We start from the raw sequence: 19028 nt of genomic DNA, 5'->3' as shown, positions 1-19028 counted from the left end.
AGCTTTGTACAACAGAAGTTCCATGGTGGTCAAACTAAGGTTTTTGTAGCTCCTTATGAGCTAGCCTGACTGTATTTACTAATTTACTGAAACACAGTGACAAAACTATGCTTCATTAGTTTCCCTTTTGCTGTTTCACTATTTTTCCAGCAAAGTTAGCAATAGAAAAAGATTGTTACTACAATACATGCAGGTATTAAACATAACAAGCATGCAAGCAAGTAGCTTCGAGTTGTTGATTCTAAAAGAAATAGAAACGGTATATCAGGGCAGGGATGTAGGAGGGTGTTTTAAGTTTGGCGTGCTCAAATTTTAAGCAGTGTATATGTGACATGAATGATGAAATGATGTATGCTTTGTCTTTTTTATTCCTTTTTTTGATAATTTACATTGTTAACAATGTCATAACATGCTATAATGAGGTGAGAGACGACAATACATTTATATAACTCACACATCAAACCACTGATGCACATCCTTGATCTGCACTTACATTCTGCTCGAACTTGTTGGTGTGTGTTGTGGTAACCGATAATATTTCTTTAAATCTTTATATAAATATTATGTTTGCAGTTATCTATTAGAGGCATGGATTGGCTACAGCATCCAGGATCCCTCTGTTGGTTATACATGGAGCGATGGTTCCGCTGTGAGTCTGGTTTGAAATATAATAAGCGGTCCTGACATTATTCTTTATAAGGAGAGGAGGGAATGGACTGGTGTGAGCGGTGATGTGATTCAGCTTTGGTTTCTTTTCTTCTTTTCAGTCATCCTATAGTAGCTGGAAAGAAGGGGAGCCAAACAATTTAAACAACGTGGAAAAGTGTGTTAAAATGCATTTCATTCAAAAGTATTATACTAATTGGAAGAAAACAGAACAATGGACTGATGAGCATTGTGAAGACAGAGGGCATTGGTATTGTGAGATACAAAAAGGTAAAGCAAGCTAAATATCTGATCCTAGGCTATTAAATAAGGAAGAATGGCTCTAATTAAATCCTAGTGTCATGTGAGAAGAGTACATTAAAATACACTGGTCAGCCATAACATTAAAATAACCTTCTATGTTCACCGTCCTTTTTATCAGCTCCACTTACTATATAGATGCAAAACAGACTGTAGCCCATCTGTTTCTCTCCATACTTTGTAAGCCCTCTTTCACCCTGTATGTCAATGTCAGGACCCCCACAGGACCACCATAGAGCAGGTTTTTTTTGGGTGGTGGATCATTCTCAGGACTGCAGTGTTCATTGTGCTGGTACGAGTGGATCAGACACAGATGTATAGTCAGAGATGATAGCTCATCTGTTGCTGCACAGTTTGTGTTGGTCATCCTCTGTCTTCATCAGTGGTCACAGGACGCTGCCCACAGGATGCTGTTCGCTGGATATTTTTGGCTGGTGGACTATTCTCAGTCCAGCAGAGACACTGAGGGGTTTAAAACACCAGTGTCACTGCGGTGTTAAGAATGATTCACAGTCAAAATAATATCTGCTCTGTGGGGGTCCTGACCACTAAAAAACTGGGTAAAAGGGGGCTAACAAAGTATGCACCTATATGATAAGCAGAGCTGATAAAATGGACAATAAGTGTAGATACAAGGAGGTGGACTTGATGAAATGAAGTGTCCAGTTTGTGCATGTGTTTCTTTTATATTATACATTATATATTAAAGTCTGCATAATAGTATTTAGATTCTTACATGGACCATTCTACTAAATTAGTTCAAATTCTGGTAATCCCACAGTGTAAATAAATAAATAAATAAATAAATAAAGGAGTATTCAGAGCTTAGATATTTACAAGGATTATTTTATGATCTATTTAGACCCAGGCATTAATTGATATAGTAATAAACTAATCATTATCTAAGCTATTTTTTTTATATTTTTCGAAGTGTTTTAGTCCATAGGTGGAGGCTTATTTTAGCCACACCCCTTCATTTTAGAACAGGAAGAGAGACCACATCCCAGTCCCTCATGGCCACAGGGTGAACAGTTATATCCCATTGTTTTGAAGAAAATGTGTCCCAAAGTCTGAAAATCATTGTGTAACATTAAGAATTGTCATTACCAAAACACATATACTCTGCAAAACTTTTTTGCGTTTTAAAATTTTTTTACAATTTGATGTGTGTAATACTGTTCAAAGCTGTGTTGGCTAGTCATGTGTTGGCTAACATTTTTGAGTTCTGCCCAATATTAGCTAAAATTCCCACTGTCGAAACAGTCACTGCCACAACGTGTAGTAGAGTTTTGGAGGTGTTGTTATTGTTTTAGTATGGACAAAATTGAATGTTCAATTGTTTATTTTAATAAAATAAGTAAAATTTAAAAATCAATACAGAAGTCTGAAACGTGTTTTGAACTTTGAACCAATTCAGTAGAATGATCCATGTATTATAGTCTACAGCTGTGGTGAAGTGGGTGAATGCACCTTTGAATGAAAGCATGGATGATGAGAGTAATGAGCAAATGAGCTGGAATAAAATGTGCGACATTTTAACAGGTTTAGAACAGGTTAAAAAAATAATCCCAGGCCAGATGATGCCCCTGGAATGAACAGTGGAAAGAATTAAACAAGATGACTACTGTTGTGCATTCCATGTGGTCAGTCTCTTATCTGACCTCTGTGTCTTTCTAGGCATAACACCAAAGGAAGTAAACATTACACATAAAAGTAAGTCATCTAACTGATTGAGCAACACACAGATGGAGTTCCAACTTATGTGATTTTGTTCCTACTGACTAGAAGAAAACAAATGCATTTCTCTCTACTTTCACAGCATATAATAAAACAGATGATGGCTGGATTATATTCAAGAACAATCAATATTATTTCTATGATCACCCTTCTAACCATATGGGTAAAAGACGGAGCTTCTGTAAACACAGACATGGTGATCTTGTGGTCATTAATGATGAAGAGGAGAGAGTGTTTTTATGGCACCAGGTAAAGTTGTTGAAATGACATTTTAATTTTTTAAAACATAAGGTCAGTTGTACACAAGTGAGAAAGCACAATGCAAAATATGCTGTAAGTCAGGGCTGGAGTGAGATTTGTTGACTGGGAGTTATATGATGCAGACTAGGCCACCCCAGACTTTAACTGTGTCTCTCCTGCTACACACACACACTCACAGCATGCACACATAGAGCATTGCCTTTATGCAAAACAACTTATTGCTCGGATAGGTCCTCATCCTCCTAAGTAGCTCTTGTCTTCTCGTTGTCATCTTGTTCTTTTGTTTTTGTTTTTTTTTCCCTTGCAGCTCATGCGCTGCTGTCTATCTTCAAGTGATTCATTTATGAAAACTGCTTCATTGGTACTGCACAAAAAAGTACCATTGTGCTAAATTTGATGTGCTAATCTCTTGATGTTTATGTTGCCTAATTCAAGTTTTCGTTCCACCTTAAATAGTGCAGCAGTTACATGCTGGTGTATGAATGTAACTGCTACATCATTTCATTTGGAACAGCAGATGAGAATAAAGCTTCATCTAATCGGCAGGGATTCTACAGGGATGTAATTCCACCCCGACTCAAAAAAATTGAATTTGGGAACAAATTTAATGTCCATTGTGGCTATATCTGAGTATATTTGCACTGCAACTTCTCACATGTGCACATTCCTGAAATAATGTTGAAGCGTTGAACTAACACAGACATAGCCAAGACATCCTATGTTGTCATTAGTTGTCATGACTAATATAACAGGGTCATGTTGCCATTGCCGATAAATGTCATAACAGGTGCCATAATGTTTGATGTAATGACTTCTTTGGTCACATGCTAATTTTTTTTTCTAGTTTGCCATCATGACATCAACCCTTATGATGTGTCATAACAAATTAACCGCAATGCTAATGTGACACTGTTATATTACTGAATGTAATCTGTCATTACAGTTCATGACGACATATGACATCTGCTATGATATATGTGTGGCATGGTTATATTAATGTTATGCAGCAGAGTTCAAGTAAAGTGTTACCATAATATTTTTCTATTAGTAAACATTTTGTTTTGTACATCTTTGTGGCCTGGGCCTCCACTGAGCTGCAGTGACTGTTGCTATTGCCTTCCTTTTGAGATGCTACTGCTAATTCATAACAGTGTTAAAGAAGAGGAGGAAACTCCACACAAAAACGTTGACCAGTGGCTACCCAAACTTCGATCTTGACTCAGACTCAATTTGTGCCGGTCTTGGTCTTGACTCGGACTCGGCTGTAGCGGTCTTGACTACAACAGTAGAATGCTGCCTATTTGTGCTTGAAACAGGTGCAAAAGGCTCAATATATCTGACCCATTATGTTTATGCATGCACAGTAACTGTATGGTGTAGCTTATTGTGATCTTACTGCAGGGTGTGTGTTGTTTGTGTGTTACAGATGAAAGAAAGATATTACAACTTTTATATTGGCATGTATATTGATCTGGACAAGTCGCTTTCGTAAGTTTAAAAAAAACAATACTGTGCCCACATTAAAAAGCACATTAAGCATATTATATAAACAAAGAAATACAATGATATAACTGTTCTTTGGCAAGGTGGATGGATGGATCGCCAGTACTATTCCAGGCATGGGAACAAAACCAGCCAGCCTTCTTGAACAATGATGAACACTGTGTAAAGATGACTTACTCTCAAGGTAAGTCATCACAGTTGAAACAAAGAGTTACACACTGATGTAACTGCATTAATGCATTGCTGTATCTTAAAGAATAGTACACATGTTCATGTGTTATGGAGTCCCTATGTAGTTAACCTTCAAATAAAGAGTTCTAGATTGTATAAACCATTGTTATGGGAACAATGATGTTTGGTAAACTCTTTAGTCAGATTAACAGATCATTGCTTTCTTTCTTCAGGGCTTTGGCAAAGTGTGAACTGTGGTGATGGAGTGGGCTTTGTATGTAAACGGAGTGGCTCTGTCCCAATAAATGTCACTGCAGCCCCTACTGAGCCCCCCAAAGGGGGCTGTGCTCCTGACTGGGTGAAATTTGAGGAAAAGGTACTGAATAATAAAAGAGGTTTATTTTTGGTTTTGCCAGATGTGTAAATATGTAACAATTTTGTTTGTTTGCGTACAGTGTTATAAGATAGGACTGGACCTGAAAACATGGACTGAAGCCAGATCATACTGTAGACGTCTTGGAGGAAATCTAGCTGCTATTACCAATAGAATTCAGCAAGGTAAGACCAAGTTCAGTGATAGTAAAGCTGTAAATTATTACCAGTTTATTCTGTATTTTCTTCCAAGAAAACCAAAAAGGACAATAAATAGAGGACAGACTGTAGAATGTGGAACCAAGTAGAGGTCGCACACAGTGAGATATTCAAGATTGTTAAACCGTCTGAGCATTTGTAGATTATAGGATCACAAATGCTGTTGGGTCTGGGTGAGATCAGCTTTAAGCATCTTTGGAAGAGGTGATCAAAATCTTTGATCATCACATTGCACTACTGAGTGTCTTCTTAAAGTGTTTTTTTTTAATGTTTGTTTATTATTAAATTTCATATGATTAGGTACATTATATACACTATCAATGAATAGTAAAGTGGTCCCTGCTTTTGGAGACCCACCTTTTTGCAGAGGTCAATTACAGTGGTAATCAAGCACACGTAATCCAGCTAATTAATGCATTTGCTAATCCTAGATTAGCTGGATCAATTGTGTAATATGGTTGGACCTGAATTACATCACCTCGTGACCACTGACATGGAATTTTCCCATGTCTGATTCTTTATAATATGTCATTATGATATGTCCTCATTTGTTTGCTCCAGTCTTCTTAACCTCAAGGATGGATGATGCCAACGTGCCAGATTTATGGCTTGGCTTGAATAATTTGGTATCGGACAGATTTAGATGGACAGATGGAAGTGAATTTAGGCATGCAGAGTTCGACGCTTCAGAAGCTGGCAACATCAAGGTAAGATGACCAATGCAGTTGTTATTTACAAAGGGTCAAAAACTGACTTGAGTTTTAGAAATTCAACAAATTTATATTCTGATGCACTCCTTCTGTCCTCTAACACATTCAGAACTTTTCATTGAGTAAAATCAGTTGGCTCAATGAATCAATAAGAGCTATAAATGACTCAAAAGTGTCTGTTTTTTAGTATTATTGCCATTTTTTTCAACTTAATCGAAATTATTGATGTTATGATGCATCATTGCTTTTGTCTGTCTATAACAGTACAGCAGCTTCTAAACAAAAGAATTAACATATTTCATTGAATTTGTTGATGGACTGGACTTTCTATAATAATCTACAGCCGTATTACTGAAAGAAGATCTAACAGGTCAAGATAAACTTGGTAAACTGGAAATTAAGAATATTGTGACAGCTCTTTGTGCTGTTTATCAGAGTCATCACTCCACAGTTTCAGTTGCTTTAGTCGACCACACTAACGTTATTACTCTGTATAAGAAGCCACATGTTCAACTGAGTCTCATCATTCACCACCATCACTGTAATTTTTTTATCTGAGGAGGTTTTTATTAATATTAACGTATGAAGTGTTTGGGATTTTTAAAAGGCTATTAGAAAAAAAAAAAACTCATATGTCACAGCACCAATTTCAGTGTAGATCAATGTTACGTCATTATGCTAGTTTTAGTGAAAGATGCTGCATGGGCCTACATAAATCAATAGAAACAGATGGTTAAAACAGAAGTTAAGATACACTATATTGCCAAAAGTATTTACTCACCCATCCAAATCATTGAATGCAGGTGTTCCAGTCACTTCCATGGCCACAGGTGTATAAAACCAAGCACCTAGGTAGGCAGACTGCTTCTACAAACATTTGTGAAAGAATGGGTCGCTCTCAGGAGCTCAGTGAATTACAGCGTGGTACTGTGATGGGACGCCACCTGTGCAACAAGTCCAGTCATGAAATTTCCTCTCTACTAAATATTCCACTGTCAACTGTCAGTGGTATTATAACAAAGTGGAAGCGATTGGGAATGACAGCAATTCAGTCACAAAGTGGTAGGCCACGCAAAATGACAGAGCGGGGTCAGCGGATGCTGAGGCGCATAGTGCGCAGAGGTCACCAACTTTCTGCAGAGTCAGTCGCTACAGACCTCCAAACTTCATGTGGCCTTTAGATTAGCTCAAGCACAGTGCGCAGAGACCTTCATGGAATGGGTTTCCATGGCTGAGCAGCTGCGTCCAAACCTTACATCACTAAGCGCAATGCAGTGGTGTACAGCACGCCGCCACTGGACTCTAGAGCAGTGGAGACGTGTTCTCTGGAGTGACGAATCATGCTTCTCCGTCTGGCAATCCGATGGATGAGTCTGGGTTTGGTGATTGTCAGGAGAACGGTACTTGTCTGTCTGCATTGTGCCAAGTGTAAAGTTTGGTGTAGGCGACATTATGGTGTGGGATTGTTTTTCAGGAGTTGGGCTCGGCCCCTTAGTTCCAGTGAAAGGAACTCTTAATGCTTCAGCAGACCAAGAGATTTTGGACAATTTCATGCTCCCAACTTTGTGGTAACAGTTTGGGGATGGCCCCTTCCTGTTCCAACATGACTGCGCACCAGTGCACAAAGCAAAGTCCATAAAGACATGGATGAGCGAGTTTGATGTGGAAAAACTTGACTGGCCTGCACAGAGTCCTGACCTCAACCCGATAGAACACCTTAGGGATGAATTAGACTGCAAGCCAGGCCTTCTCGTCCAACATCACATTCTGACCTCATAAATGCGCTTCTGAAGAATGGTCAAAAGTTCCCATAAACACACTCCTAACCCTTGTGGAAAGCCTTCCCAGAAGAGTTGAAGCTGTTATAGCTGCAAAGGGTGGGCCGACATCATATTAAACCCTATGGATTAAGAATGGGATGTCACTCAAGTTTATATGCATGTGAAGGCAGACGAGCGAATACTTTTGGCAATATAGTGTACCTCTGGGGTTGTCTTAGGACTTTAGCAGTTTGGTCTGTTTAGGATGGTTAGGATGTTTCTGTAATACTGTTTTCTTATCTGGAGTTAATGTATAAGATTTTGGTTGACACTTTATTTTGAGTGGTCCTTTTAGACGAAACAAATACTCAGCAGACTCTCAGTAACATAACAAAAACATATGAGGGTTAGGATTAGTGTGTGGACATGCTGTAAATATTGCAGCATTGCAGGACTCATGATTGTCTTTAGTTGACTTTGAAATGCAGATCGGAATAAGAAGCAGATCACACACAGCATTCGGGATAAATTAATACACAAGAAAAAATGTTTCTATCTCCCTAAGCCAAAAATATAAATAAAATACTGTCAGCCCTACTTTAAAAACAACAGTAACTGCAATGAAAGAAAACATGTCTTAACATCTGTCCAGGCCTTTTTATTATCTGGGATAAAATTAGCCTTTTGCCTCATTTACAGTTCTGTTAATACTGTTTATTAGTGACCACTGTCCTTGACAAATAAATAAGTGGGTAGCGCCGTCACCTCACAGCAAGAATGGCCTGGGTTCAATTCCCGGCCGGGTGACCAGGGTCATTTCTGTGTGGAGTTAGCATGTTCTCCCCCTGTCTGCGTGGGTTTCCTCCCACAGTCCAAAGACATGCAGTCAAGCCAGTTGGACATGAATGAGTGTGAATGTGAATCTGTCTGCCCTGCGATGGACTGGCGACCTGTCCAGGGTGTATCCTGCCTTCCGCCCAATGACAGCTGTAATGGGCTCCAGCGTCCCACCACAGGCCAGAAGGATAAGTGGTTTAGATGGTGTGTGTGTGTATATTTATATAAATAATGACAGCAAAGAGTCCAGGCCACAAGGAGAGGGGGTTGGTGGCTTATGGTTTTTACCAAACTGTACAGTTTTTCTGAACTCACTACCTCCCTCTTTCTATTAGGAGTTTTTTGGCAGGTATTGTTTAGGCAAGCATATGCGAAGAACAGGAGTTCCTAAACTTTTACAACCTGCAGCCCACACAAGCAGCCACACAACCTGCTACAAAAGCTGCTGTGGTCCAAAAGAAGATTTGATCAGCCCTATTGTTTCAAATATAAGCAAATGTAACACAGGCATTGTTGCCAGTCAATTTTTTTTCTGAACACACAACAATAATATTTGACATATTGAAAATCATTGGTTTGGTTAATTGTCTTTACATTGTAATGACTACACCCTAGCAGTACTACAGTGGCCCTCTACAGTGCTGTGGCTCATTTTCACCTCTTGTTTGTAATTGTGATATTTCTTTCATTCAGAGTGTTTTCAATGTTTTACTTATATTCTTGTGTAAAACACTTAAGAATTTTAAACTAAAATGAAAAGTGCTGTTTACGTCTATTACTATTATTATTATTATTATTGAGCTTTTGGCCAAGAGTATTATGGAGCCATGTAAACTCATAACAACCCATGATATTTTACATTACTGTTATAGCATCAATAATTTGCATATCATCGCTGTCGGAAACCTGGTATCTCTGTTTTTGTTGTTTTTCAGTTTTTGACATAATTTGAAAATGCCCGTTGTCCTTTATACTGTATGTAAATTTCATGATGAATGGACTAAAAGAAACGGCCCAAAGTGACTTGAAAATTAAAGTAGGTTTTTTCCTTCTCCTGTTAAGTTACGTTTTTGGAGATAAGAGGTTTTCTTCTGACAACAGCAAATATATGCCAAATGTATAATGCAATCCTGTTTTCTTGCAGTTTGATTCCATTTCAGGGGACGAACATCTGAAAAGTACTCGGGTATCTTTTCTTTTCAATTCATGAATGTTATAGCATTTTGGACATAGCAACATTTTTCACATAAAATTTTTACATAAAATGATTTCATGTTTTAGCCTCAAATTTGTGTAGTAATGGGAGGCGTGCAAAGGCCAAACCTGGGAAAGTGGGTGACAAAAAACTGCAATGATACCAGCGGTTACATTTGCAGCCAAGCTGTTGGTAAGTCTAAAAAATGACTCTGGAAGGATTTTGGATGTTTTTCAGCTTCTGTCATTTTGCAAACAATAGATTCATAATATTCACTTTTTGTTTTGTATTCAGATCACTTTATTGAACCAAGCTCCGCAGAGGTGCCCCAAACTTTCATCAGGCTTGGAAGTTCTTCCTACATGCTGGTTCAAACAAACTTGACCTGGCAGGAAGCACAGATTTACTGTGAAGCTGAGGGGGCAAAACTGGCCAGCATTCAAGACACCCTAACCCAGGCCTACATAGACCTGCAGACCTATAAACTCAGACAACCCCTGTGGATCGGCCTTAACAACTTGGAGGTATGAAAGAGTAGAAAAAGATTGCTTCAAACAGAAGTAACAATGCCATGTGTGCCATTCGCCCTCTTGAATTCCTGTTAAATTCTATATTTAGGCTGATGACTCCTAACCAGATATTGCACACACCTAACACTATACCGAGTTTCTTACCTTTCATGTTAACATAATACCTGTCATAATTGGTAGTCCACCAGATTTTATTCGCATTCTGTCTCAGATAACTTTTTAACTTCAGACAATGCCTTGAATGCTTCTGTTTAACGCTTAGGCTGGCTTTACATGGTAAATGTGCCGTGCAACTTTAGCTGCTTGAAACAAACATGAAATTAAATTGCACTTGAGTTGTTGGATTGCATAATGTACAGCACCCAGCAACTCACTTACAAGTGCCAATTAAAATGCTGATAACACATCAAGTGACCATATCAAATGATCAAACTACTGATTTTGAAGTCAGTGGACAAAAAAGTGAAGCAGAAAATGGCTTATTGGAAGAAGTCCTGGTTGAATTTATGTAAGGTGGGTAGTTTTTCACTTTTCACAAAGATCAAACAAATGTAGGGTTCTCAAACGCTAATGTTTCTGTAACCAGCTGGTTTAACTAGCCAGCTAAGAGCAAAAGCTGTTTAAGCGGCTGCTTGTGCCATTATTTGTTCTTCTAGTCTGCTGTTACCATGCTGTAATGCGACTGCAACGTATGCACGTATCCATGTTATCGGTACCCATACTCTGTTTTCTTAGGCTGGCTTTGCATGGTGAAACTTTCATGTACCTTTAGTTGCTTAATCCCTATATGAAACTAAATTACACTTAAGTTGCATAATGGAAAGCATCTTGCAACTCATTTGAAACTCAGCTGCAGCAGTTGCAAGTGTCTCAACTTTGTGAAAAAGGTTCATGGAACATGATCTATGTAGATAATGGAATTTTCATTGTCTCCTTTCTTGATGACAGCTAATGTTGTACAGAGCTTAGATTCCTTTGGGATCCTTTAGGAGAAAAGGGGAGACATGACAGGGTCAATGAGACATCAATATGAATTGTCTTTAAACACTAGATCTCAAAGGCTTAACATACACAGAACCAATATCAAATTTAAATCTATACTAAAGAACCACAGACAGATAAAACACATACATATAGAAAAGAACGGCTGAAAAACTTAATGTTATAATAAGAGTATAAAAGGTGTGTTGAGTGAAACATTTTGATAGTTGTTGAATTGCTGAATTGCTTTTTGAATCTTAGTTCTTCTCAGTATTTCTTCCTTCTGCATTTGAAGGACGGCTGTGCAAAATATACGAGGATCATGTGAAACTGGTGAATATATTGTGGGGACAACTGCATTAAAAACCATATGAGCTTTGTTAATATAACGGAACTTTCACACCCCGTATTTTCACTAAACCTCAGGAAGAAGACAGAAGAAGGAAAATGTATTGCATAGTACATGATAAATTTATCATTTTTAAGCACTGTAAATGAAAGGAGCTCACACAGGGAACAAATATTTAAAAAAAAACTTCATGAACTGACTAGGAATCACCTAGATGAACAAATAAATATCTATTAACAGTTGTTGGGTTGTACTAAAGTACCATCGTTCTCCATCCTATTAGCTACAGGATGAGTGAGATATCAAGTAGCCTGTAACCGTGATTGCTGCTTAAACAATAATTTTCAAATTACCTGCAGTTGAAGGCCTAAGTTTACAAACACTGTTGAAGTCTTTAAAACTCATAATTATCCCCCCCCCTCCAGATTCAATCTTAATAAACTGTAGCTTTAGCAAGTGGTTTAGGATGCCTTCTTTGTACCTGACAAGAAATCTTTCCAACCAATGTTTACAAACATGTTATTTCACTTATAATTCACTTTTTCAATTTCCATTAGTTTAGAAATTTACATACACAGGTTTACTGTATCTTTAAATAGCTTAGGAAATTCCAGAGAATGTCATTATGGCTTTAGAAGCTTCTGATAGGCTAACTGACATTTTGAGTTTGAGTTAATTGGAGGTGTACCTCTGACAGTATTTTAAGGCCTGCCTTATAAGGCCTACTTGCCTCTTTGCTTGACATCATGGGAAAACCAAGAAATCAGCCAAGACATCAGAAAATGAATCCGTGGACCTCCCTTGGAGAAATTCCCAAGTGCCTGAAAGTACAACGTTCATCTGTTTAAGCGATAATATGCAAGTTTAAACACCATGGGACCACAGAGCCATCACACAGTTTAGGAAGGAGACACATTCTGTCTAGAATGTGCGAAAAATACAAATCAATCCAAGAACAACAGCAAACCATCCTGTGAAAATGCTAGAGGAAGCAGGTACAAAAATATCTATATCAACAGTAAAACATGTCCTATATGGACATGAACTGAAATTCCACTCAGCAGGAAAGAAGCCACTGTCCCAAAACTGCCATAAAAAGATTTAACGTTTTGTAGAAATGTCCTCTGGTCTGATGAAACAATCCCAATGTCATCCCAACTGTGAAGTATGGGGGTGGCAGCATCATGTTGTGGGGGTGCTGGACAATGACCTCAAGCATACTTCCAAATCTGTGGCAAAATGGTGTAAGGACAACAAAGTGAAGGTAATGGAGTGGCCATCACAAAGCCCTGACCATAACTGAACTTTCATTAGACACTAACTGTGATCGCATTAAGGGACATTTTGTATGTACATCTGGCCCTGGGAGTTTTCCCTACCACTGTTGCCCTTAGCTTGTTCACAAGGGGTTTGGATCCAGAGTTCTGTGAATCGCTATACAAATAAATGAACTGATTGAACTGACTAAACTAAAGAACTGCTTTGGTCTTATACAGTGTTCTGTACATAAAGATAAAGCTGTACAAAAAGTGTTGGTTGTGTTTGTGAACAGACAGATGGATACTTCCACTGGATCGATAAGTGGGAATTAAATATGACAAGGTGGGACTCAAATGAACCAAAGAAGGACCACCCCTGTGTTTATGTGGATGTAGGTGGAACATGGAAATCTGCTCAATGCAATCAAACCCTCTACAGCATGTGTAAGAAATCAACAGGTGAGTTATGTGCTGTTGCTTTTCCTTCTATCAGACCGTCATTTGATTAGAATATGCCAGGAATCACACAGTGAGGCTGTTTATCAGACTGTGGAATTAAGAATACTTTCCTGATTCTGATTCTCTGTCGTACCTCTGAGGGGTTGTTACTGTTTAGCTTGCATCAATATGCATGATCATTGCTGCAAATTCACAACTTTAAAACCTTCTTTACAGACATTGCTCCAACTACACCAGTTCCCTATTTAGGCGTGTGCCCCAATCAAACCGAAGAAGAACCAAAGATGACGTGGCTGCCTTTTAAAGGGCACTGCTATGCATTTGTAAAGCAATCAGTATCATGGAACAAAGCCTCTCAAATCTGTATGTCGAGAGGTCAGTGTCCACATCCCTTTCTAAAAAGTTTACTTGAACCATGCACACATAACATTGACATAACCATGCTGTAAAGATGGTATGCCAGATGTCTTATTATTAAATATTTATTAAATATTTTATTCATTAATATAACAGTGTCATGTAACTATTATTGCATAAATGTCATGATAGATGTTGCCTGATGTTTGATGTCATGACAGCTTATATCACATGCTAATTCTTGCTACCAAAGTTAGCCATCAAGACATAAAGCAGGATATGTGTAACATGACACTGTAATTTTGCTGGACATAATCTGTCATGACAACTCATGACAGCGTATATCTGCTACCAAAGAGCTACCAAAGTTTTCTTTAGTCATGATATGATTAATGTGACATGATCCTTTGTATGTATGTATGTATATTATTTAAACCTTACAGTAAATTTTGCCAACAAATCATTTGTTTTTGTACAGCGTATTTTAGTAGTTTATTAGTATAAGGCTTAAACTGTGTATGTTAGGGGTTGCATAGACTAGTTGAATAATAAATCCACTGGTCAGTACACTCTAAAAAGGTACGAAACTCTCACTGGGGCAGTACCCCTCTTCTCACTGGGATAGTACCCTCAAGGGTACATCTCAGTACCTTTAATACACATAATTGTACCGTAATCCAATTAAATGATATTTTTTAAGTTGTATTGACTCCACACACCTCGTCTCGTCTCCAGGCTTTTTATTTTATTCTTCTGTTTTAAAACATTAGGTTACATTAAGATTAAAAATATATCTTTCACCTGGGAAAAACTTATTTAAGGTACACAATTGGACCTTAAAACCAGTGTTGTACTTTTGAGGGTACATTGTACCTTGACGAAAAACGTACCTTATTTCTAACAGTGTACAGTCGAATAGTCTAGGACAGGGCCTGAGATACAGAGGCAGTAAATAAAGGTATTGAACAGACAGAAGGAGAAAACAGTTTCTTCCTAAGCACCTTATTTGTGTGGAAATACTACTAAGATGAATTCAATATCACTGCTAGCTGCAGAAGACTGTGCTAAAATACAGGCTCAATATCCAGAAAATGTAGATTTCGAGAAACACTGTATCTAATTAGAAAGGGCAATTTGACTGATATGCAAAATGACCAGTGACAGAACGTTTGCGCAATGTGAGCGCTCACATTAAATTAAATGGAGTACTTTGAGGAACCACAAAACTGGATATCATGAATGTTTCCTGGTTCAGTGTTTATCTCACTCTGCAAGATAATGGTGAGTAGATGCAACTGCTTGCAACTAGCCTTTAGCTTTACAAACAATCGTGCATGGAGGCGTAGATAACCAGAACCAGTTTAAACTCTCTGAGAGTTGAGGGGAGAGAGTCTGAGAGTTGCAGTGATTAATTTATAATCCCAATGGTGAAGTCTTTTTTTATAATTAATAGTCATGCAACCCTTAGTATATATTTTAGAATACTATAACATACTTGATATTGCCTGTGGTCACAATGAATAGAAAAAAATGAGAAAATACTTCTTTTTCCTTGGCACAGGAGCTAATCTTGTTAGCATTTTGGATCCAGTGGAAGAGAGTTTTGTAGACACATACATCAAGTTGTTCAGTGATGATTACAGAGAATTCTGGATGGGTCTATTCAAGAACCTTGCAGGTAATGCTACAGTGACAGAACACTTATTTCATGTTACTACATTTAATTGCAAACTCACTGCATTGTACCATCAGTTCACTATCAATCATTTTCACCAACACCTTACTTATGAATCTAATTGGAAAAGATTATCATAATATACAGATTTTTGTGTTACAATATAACTACATGAATACATTTTTTGTAATGACTATCTGATTATCTGCCCGTCATCCTGATTATTTCTATCAATTTACAGTCTTTGCAGAAATGATTTTTCCCTCACAGTGTTAAAGGTGTTTACACAGTTATGATTTTGTGTGTCTGCACAGGTCAATGGCTGTGGGTGGACAAAAGTGTGTTGAATTACTTTAAATTGACACAAATAATGGTCGGTGATGAATTTCTTTACTTCCAATCGTATGAGGCGACCTTAGACTGTGCATTATTTGCAGAACACGGAATATGGCTAAAGGACCGTTGTGAAGAACATGCACCCTTCATCTGCAAAACAGCCAAAGGTGTGTTTTAAGTCTGCAGTATAGGGAGTATATAGAGAGTTTCCATTTGTTTTTGAAACAATATCAACTGACTTTCAATCAAAAACACATTTTTATTTGTGTAATAAAGGTGGTATTAATCATAAAATAGCAGATATTGATTCTGACAAACCTTTTTGTTGCTTTTCATTTCTTGCATAATTTCAAAACTCAAGTTAGCCTTTGCCTTGTGTTAGCATTTCATGTAAAGTCACCATTTTGGAGATATGAGGTTGTGTTCCAACAGTGACGATATTATATATCATATTGTAGCGTCCACCACTACTAAAAGAAACACTGCTTTTGCACGAGTCATGGTGCTTTATTGTCCAGCTTTTGTCGGCCACAGCCACGCCACACATAAGCAAAGCTTTTTGTCTCTAACAACTTGTTCTCTACCCTGCACACATCTCTCCATCTCTATACACACATATACACACAATCCCCGGGGCAGCCTCTTCAAAAAAACTAACATGCAAAACATTTCTTGAACATGCTTTTTAATATATACACCACTTCATTAGGTACACCTGCTTGTATCTTCACTCTTTGTCCATTTTAACAGAACTTACCATATAGGTACAATTTGTAATTCTACTGTGGTCCAGTAGCCCCTTGTACCCTGTTCTTCAATGGTCAGGACACCCACAGAGCATGTATCATTTGGTTGGTGGGTTATTCTCAGCATTGCACTGACTTGGTGGTGACATGTGAATGTGTGCTGTGCTGGTACGAGTGGATTAGATACAGCAGTATATGTATCTCCAAAATAGTAACTTTATAAGACAAAGAATGAAATGCTGTTACTTGGAATTAAAGTAATTTCCAAGTATCTATGCCATTCACAACAATAAAGTTTATAAATGTAACAAATCTTATGTGTTTAGATCTTAACTTGAGTAAGAAGCTGACTAAGCCAATTTTTTCTCTTTTTTTCCCTCCAGTTATACTGGCACCCACACAAAAAATGGCAGGTAATAACCATACACGTATAGTAGTATAGTGGTACTTTTATTCATCTGTTTTTTCTTTTTCTACTTAGCAGGTAATTAAATTGTTGATGAACGTGGTGAATCACTCACTTTCCTACAAGATCAAAAATCTTTTTTGAATTAGACTGTATTTGAAATGTTAAGGGATAGGAATCATGGTTTAAAATGGAAAGAAAATGAGCCATTGGATCAGATATGGTAAGCCTTTGGCCCCAGTTCCAGGCACAAAAAGGTTATATTCTGCCTGCATGTTATGTAGGACACTGGCACTAGTTTAAACATACATATAAACATACATAATATTCTAGCAGTTTATGTGCTGTGTACATGAAAAAATGCAAAACATCTCTCCCTCTTGTACAGATGCATATGTTCATTTTTGCTAAATATGGGAAAAATCACTCAAATTGGGTCGTTTCATCAATGCCGTTTTCACCTCAGCTCATACAATTCATAAATGAACACTAAGCTGAAAAAAACAACCTGTTTGAAATTCATTGTCAGGAAAATCAACCTTTTTAAACAGATCAATCTATTTAGACTACAGTATTTTAGCTGCACCCATTTATGCTGAAATTATAAGTTATAGTAGAAGATCAAGAGCAGAGAATTTGAAACAATTCCTCTTTACATAACCTCTCCAGAGTTTTGCCGAAAGTATAAGGAGTTGGCAAAGGGAGGTTGTACGAAGTATTAAATGCAGGGGTGCCAGTAATTGTGGCACATGTGATGTTATTAAAATAATAGTTTTTTGATAAGGGTTTTTTTTCTCAGAATAAATTTACTTCGATTAAAGGTTGGATTGTCCTCATTTATTCAGTGTGAGATTAAGCTGATTCACCTAAAGGTGAATTTCTTATAACCCTTTTTACTCATTTTTACCAGTGGTGCCAGTAATTTTGGAGGGGACTGTATATGTGGCTCATGGTATCAAGTACTCTACTTGTACTGTACTAATTTACTACTCTTGTCACATATCCCACTAGTAATGCTATAATCTATCTAACAATTATCAATGCTGTGTTGTTTGATTTTGCTGCAGGGAAAGATGAACCACACCGGGCATTTAATGGTGTGTCAGTGGTCGTGGTGATTGCGGTGGTGGGTGTGCTGGCTGGACTGGCCTGCATTTACCACAGATGCTCCAGGAGATTGGCTGCTGCTCCTATGATAGACCTGGTGTGTCAGGAGCTCTAACATGGATGTTAATAAATGGGCTTTTGTTTCATAATTTGTCTATTGTGTTTGTTTATTGTTTTTAGGTTGCCTATTGTGATAAGTGAACTGGCAAAAATCAACCCCCATATTATCATTATTTCACTGGTTCCATGTAATAACTGGTTATTTGATTAAAGCCCTGTTCTAACTGGATGAGTTTATCAGGGGGAGGTTGTGTCTTCTGTCTGTGAGCTTTCCAGTGGGTTGTGTCTTCTATGAACACAGATTTTATTAATATTATTATTTTTTGGTGAAATTTGACATTAGTGACATAGGCTATGTCATCGCTGTCAAAACAAACCTGGAATCACCAAAAAAGTACAGGAAAATGAAAACATTCTTGACTTCCAATCTAAGTCAATGTAGCAAGATTTCATTTTCATTTCATTTTGCTCTGAAAAGTTCACACAGTAAAAATGTCAGCTGCAATTTCTAGATTATGTAATTTGTCAGGTCAGCATCTTTTTGACACGACAAAACTAACTAAACAAACTCTTCCCGGCCTCCAGTAGTTCTCTGTGAGGGAGATGACGTCACCTTGTTACAGAGCAAAAGGCTGGAATTCCAAGAGTCACTCCTTCTGGAATGTATTTTGAGCTTTGAAACCTTGCAGACTGTGCACATGCAAAAAAGCACAGGACCTGAAAAGCATAATAGGTCCCTTTAACCGTAGTGATGAAAGTGGATCCAAATCCAAAATGTTCAAGTACCGTCCATAAGTGCTGCTATTCAAGACAATCAACCCTTTTTTCATCATCAAGTGAGAATCCTGTTAACTGGAATTTCAATAATAATATGGAGTTTTATTATTAAAATAAAATTTTAAATTGGAATTTTAATAATAACATGGAGTAGCCTTCTATTGTTGTCTGGGTCAAAAAGTCCATCCTAAAATCCTTTAATAAAGCCTGTTTGATCAACACGGATTAATTTAGTGATAAATAATGGCTATTTTC

At 37.6% G+C, this 19028-nt stretch overlaps 1 protein-coding gene across 1 annotated transcript in view; it reads left to right on the top strand.

The window, feature by feature from the left end:
* Nucleotides 1-18221, top strand: part of LOC118825469 (macrophage mannose receptor 1-like) — a 28360-nt gene extending 10139 nt beyond the window's left edge. The window contains exons 14-31 of the mRNA XM_036596072.1: nucleotides 574-649; nucleotides 768-936; nucleotides 2644-2679; nucleotides 2786-2952; nucleotides 4391-4452; nucleotides 4551-4651; nucleotides 4872-5014; nucleotides 5094-5196; nucleotides 5791-5936; nucleotides 9681-9722; nucleotides 9818-9923; nucleotides 10026-10255; nucleotides 13144-13309; nucleotides 13526-13684; nucleotides 15228-15344; nucleotides 15656-15844; nucleotides 16807-16836; nucleotides 17897-18221. Of these exons, the coding sequence (XP_036451965.1) occupies nucleotides 574-649; nucleotides 768-936; nucleotides 2644-2679; nucleotides 2786-2952; nucleotides 4391-4452; nucleotides 4551-4651; nucleotides 4872-5014; nucleotides 5094-5196; nucleotides 5791-5936; nucleotides 9681-9722; nucleotides 9818-9923; nucleotides 10026-10255; nucleotides 13144-13309; nucleotides 13526-13684; nucleotides 15228-15344; nucleotides 15656-15844; nucleotides 16807-16836; nucleotides 17897-18051 (2197 nt within the window). The 3' untranslated portion in view covers nucleotides 18052-18221. The remainder of the gene's footprint in view (nucleotides 1-573; nucleotides 650-767; nucleotides 937-2643; nucleotides 2680-2785; nucleotides 2953-4390; nucleotides 4453-4550; nucleotides 4652-4871; nucleotides 5015-5093; nucleotides 5197-5790; nucleotides 5937-9680; nucleotides 9723-9817; nucleotides 9924-10025; nucleotides 10256-13143; nucleotides 13310-13525; nucleotides 13685-15227; nucleotides 15345-15655; nucleotides 15845-16806; nucleotides 16837-17896) is intronic.
* Nucleotides 18222-19028: the final 807 nt, after the last annotated feature.

This window comes from Colossoma macropomum, unplaced genomic scaffold (assembly GCF_904425465.1).
Source record: "Colossoma macropomum unplaced genomic scaffold, Colossoma_macropomum, whole genome shotgun sequence".
In the NCBI taxonomy this organism is placed as follows: Eukaryota; Metazoa; Chordata; class Actinopteri; order Characiformes; family Serrasalmidae; genus Colossoma; species Colossoma macropomum.
Note: the sequence above shows the minus strand (reverse complement) of the source record. Positions and strands in the feature narration are given on the sequence as shown.